The sequence below is a fragment of the Lutzomyia longipalpis genome, chromosome 1, assembly GCF_024334085.1.
Source record: "Lutzomyia longipalpis isolate SR_M1_2022 chromosome 1, ASM2433408v1".
NCBI classification, from domain to species: domain Eukaryota; kingdom Metazoa; phylum Arthropoda; class Insecta; order Diptera; family Psychodidae; genus Lutzomyia; species Lutzomyia longipalpis.
Window position 1 is genome coordinate 19,979,192 of NC_074707.1, and position 2,748 is coordinate 19,981,939.

The 2,748-nt window shown below is 45.5% G+C and overlaps 1 protein-coding gene across 1 annotated transcript; it reads right to left on the reverse strand.

Moving 5' to 3' along the window:
* On the reverse strand, positions 1 to 2,289 carry LOC129796783 (atypical kinase COQ8B, mitochondrial). Its single transcript, XM_055838859.1, has 3 exons — positions 1,357 to 2,289; positions 1,115 to 1,291; positions 1 to 1,052 (listed from the first exon to the last, which is right to left on the reverse strand). Exons 1-3 carry the CDS (start codon positions 2,203 to 2,205, stop codon positions 150 to 152), a joined length of 1,929 nt encoding a protein of 642 aa, XP_055694834.1. The 5' UTR covers positions 2,206 to 2,289; the 3' UTR covers positions 1 to 149.
* Positions 2,290 to 2,748: the final 459 nt, after the last annotated feature.

Consider the following 2,748-nt stretch of genomic DNA (forward strand, 5'->3'; position numbering starts at 1 on the left):
TTTTTTTTTCCTCTTAAAATTGTCTTTTTATTCACACAAAATATACCAAAAGGAGGTGTTTTAAGTCACTTTGTTCCTTATCCTGAGCTTTTTAGGCATCCTATGGATTACAGGGATCACGGGAATTTATTTCAGGGAAGATGGGAAAATCATTCGAAACGATAATTCCGGACAATTTCATCAAACATTGGTTTACAGGCGAATTTCACCTTCAGCCGACTACAGAGGAGGAACACTCCGGAGAGTTTCCTGTGAATGGAGTAAATTTCATCGGGAGGAGGACACAGCCGATGAGCTACCATGGTGGGGACTAAGTCTACAATCCTCTTCGTTGTATCCTGATGCCCAAAATCAAATTCCCCGCGACAGGAGAAGACCTCCCCGAGAATCATTACAGCATCCACATGTGCATTCTCCATGGCTTTACTTTCGTACCCCGTCAGGAAGCCCATTTCCCGGGAGATCCTCAGCACGGTGTCCCTATCCTTGTTGCTAGCGGCTACTGTTACCCTAAAGTAGTTATCGATGAATTCCTTGGAATAGAATCTCGTTGAACCAAAATCAATCAACATGAGCTGCCGGGAGTGTTGGTCGTAGAGGAAGTTGGACCAATTGGGATCTGTCTGCATGCACTGCATCACAAACAGCTCCTGCATACAGAGATTCATTACACCACGTCCAATGGCCATCCGGTGACTCTCATCGAGGTCAAAGCACTGATCCAGTGGAACTCCCGGCACCAGTTCTGTCGTCAAGATGCTCTTTGTGGTGAGATCCCGGATGACACGTGGTACACGATACTCTGGGAAGTGCGCCACCATCTCTGCGTACTTTTCCGTATATTCTGCCTCACGGAGGTAGTCAACCTCCCAGGCAAGCTCCCTCTTGGCCACTTTGACAATGTTATCAATAAAGATACCCGGTGGGAAGACATCCCACACTTTCAGCAACCCCACGAGGTTATCAATATCACTCTTTATGCTGGCTGCAACTCCCGGATATTGGATTTTTATTGCCACCTCCATGCCATCGTGAAGGACTCCCCGATGAACCTGAAAATCATTTAAAATTAACCAAAGAATTCTTCTCATTCCTCAGCCCTAAATCTCCTCACCTGACCAATACTGGCTGCTGCAAAAGGCTTCCGGTCAAAGTGTTTGAGCTTCTCCTCCCACGAGCTTCCAAATTCTGCCCTGAGAACCTTCTCAACCTGCCAATCAGGCATGTAGTCAGCAGCCTGACGTACTCTCTCGAAAGCCTTCACGAGCTGCGGTGAAACAATCGAAGTGTCCTGAAAGGAATCTCTTCATTAGCTTCAGGAACCTCCAAATAATTTAGTAAAGAGAAAATTCTCACCTGAATACTGAGAATCTGCCCAATTTTCAGGGCAGCTCCACGAACTTTGCACAGTGTGTCCACAATACGATCAGCATTTGTCGGATTGAACACAGCCTCCTTCACATTGAGCGTTCCTCCGAGTCCCAGGGCTCCCTTGGTCAATTCTCCAATTGTTCCCAATCCAACACCAGCAAACAATCCTCCAAAAGACATAATCCTCCCAATTCGTGTCGCCGGAACCTTCCTTTGCTTCGCCACAGAACTCAATTGAGGAATATTTGAAGGACTTTTGCTCCCTTCTGGAGATTTCTCAGCCACAGAAGGTTTCTCCATGACTTTGGGTACTTCTTTGGGTGGTACATCGTGCTTAGCGATGAATGACACCCACTCCTTGACGTACTTTTCATCCTCAGCCACAGAACTCGGTGCCACAGATGTTTCCATGATTTCCTCCTTCCGGAAAGCTTCGAATCCCTCCTCCGGTGTGCGACTTTTATTCTGTGCCAGGTAGTGCTCGAGTTCTTTGAGGGTGAGGGAGGCAATATCAATATTTGCAAGATCCCTCGTGGCTTTTGTGGGCTCCAGCTTGACAGAACTAGCTGTGTACTGCCGGATTCCCTCAAATACCACAGAACTCCGTTCAGCGGCTTCCTTGAGGGTACTTGACATACTAGAGAGCTCCTTCGAGGGATCCTGGAGGAACTTATTGAGGCACTTTGAGGTAATCTCCTGATTAGCATGCAGAATCTCCCGGATGCTGGAATTTGCCCAAAGACGCTGAATGCACTGTTCCTGCGTCTTGGCCGTGGCCTCCAGGACAACCTGAAGACCTCTCAGGATGGCAAAAACGTCCTGACTTCGTGACATGGCTGAAAACACTCCCAAAACACCCTGATCAAAAAATCTTGCACAACACCTCTACTTTTTGCGGCACACAGCTGATTTTCACAATTTATCACATACGCACAATAGATGGCGTGACCATGCCGCGGTATTATTTGAAAGAGAAGTGACGAAACTTTTGCGGTGCGTTCCTGGCGTTCAATAAAACCATTATTTAGGCAATAAAACGACGAATGAAATGGAATTTCGCATATGTTTGATAAAATTAAATTCCTTATGAGATTGATAACCTCGTAAACAAAGTTTTCCAAAGATTTAAGTGCGTTTGTAGAGTTGAATTAAGTAGATAAAACAAGTAAATAATGTCAACAATTTTATTGGAAGAAAAGGTATTTGGGGAAAAAGCTTACCATTTTCAGATGACTTGCAAGTTCTTGTGAATTCTCTGCTATAATCGAGACTACGAAGCGGGCGGTGCTACAAAGCTTTTCAATATTTTTCTTTGAACTAAACTTTCTGTAAACGAAGGACGCTGATCCCTCCGCCATCTTCTTCAAGAAGTTTCTT

What these genes read in the sequence shown, in the direction of transcription:
- LOC129796783 (XM_055838859.1), bottom strand. Translation starts at nt 2,205, where the DNA reads ATGTCACGAAGTCAGGACGTTTTTGCCATCCTGAGAGGTCTTCAGGTT. An exon ending in GGCAGATTCTCAGTATTCAG is followed by an intron (nt 1,292 to 1,356) that starts GTGAGAATTTTC and finishes GATTCCTTTCAG; the next exon opens with GACACTTCGATTGTTTCACC. An exon ending in CAGCAGCCAGTATTGGTCAG is followed by an intron (nt 1,053 to 1,114) that starts GTGAGGAGATTT and finishes AATGATTTTCAG; the next exon opens with GTTCATCGGGGAGTCCTTCA.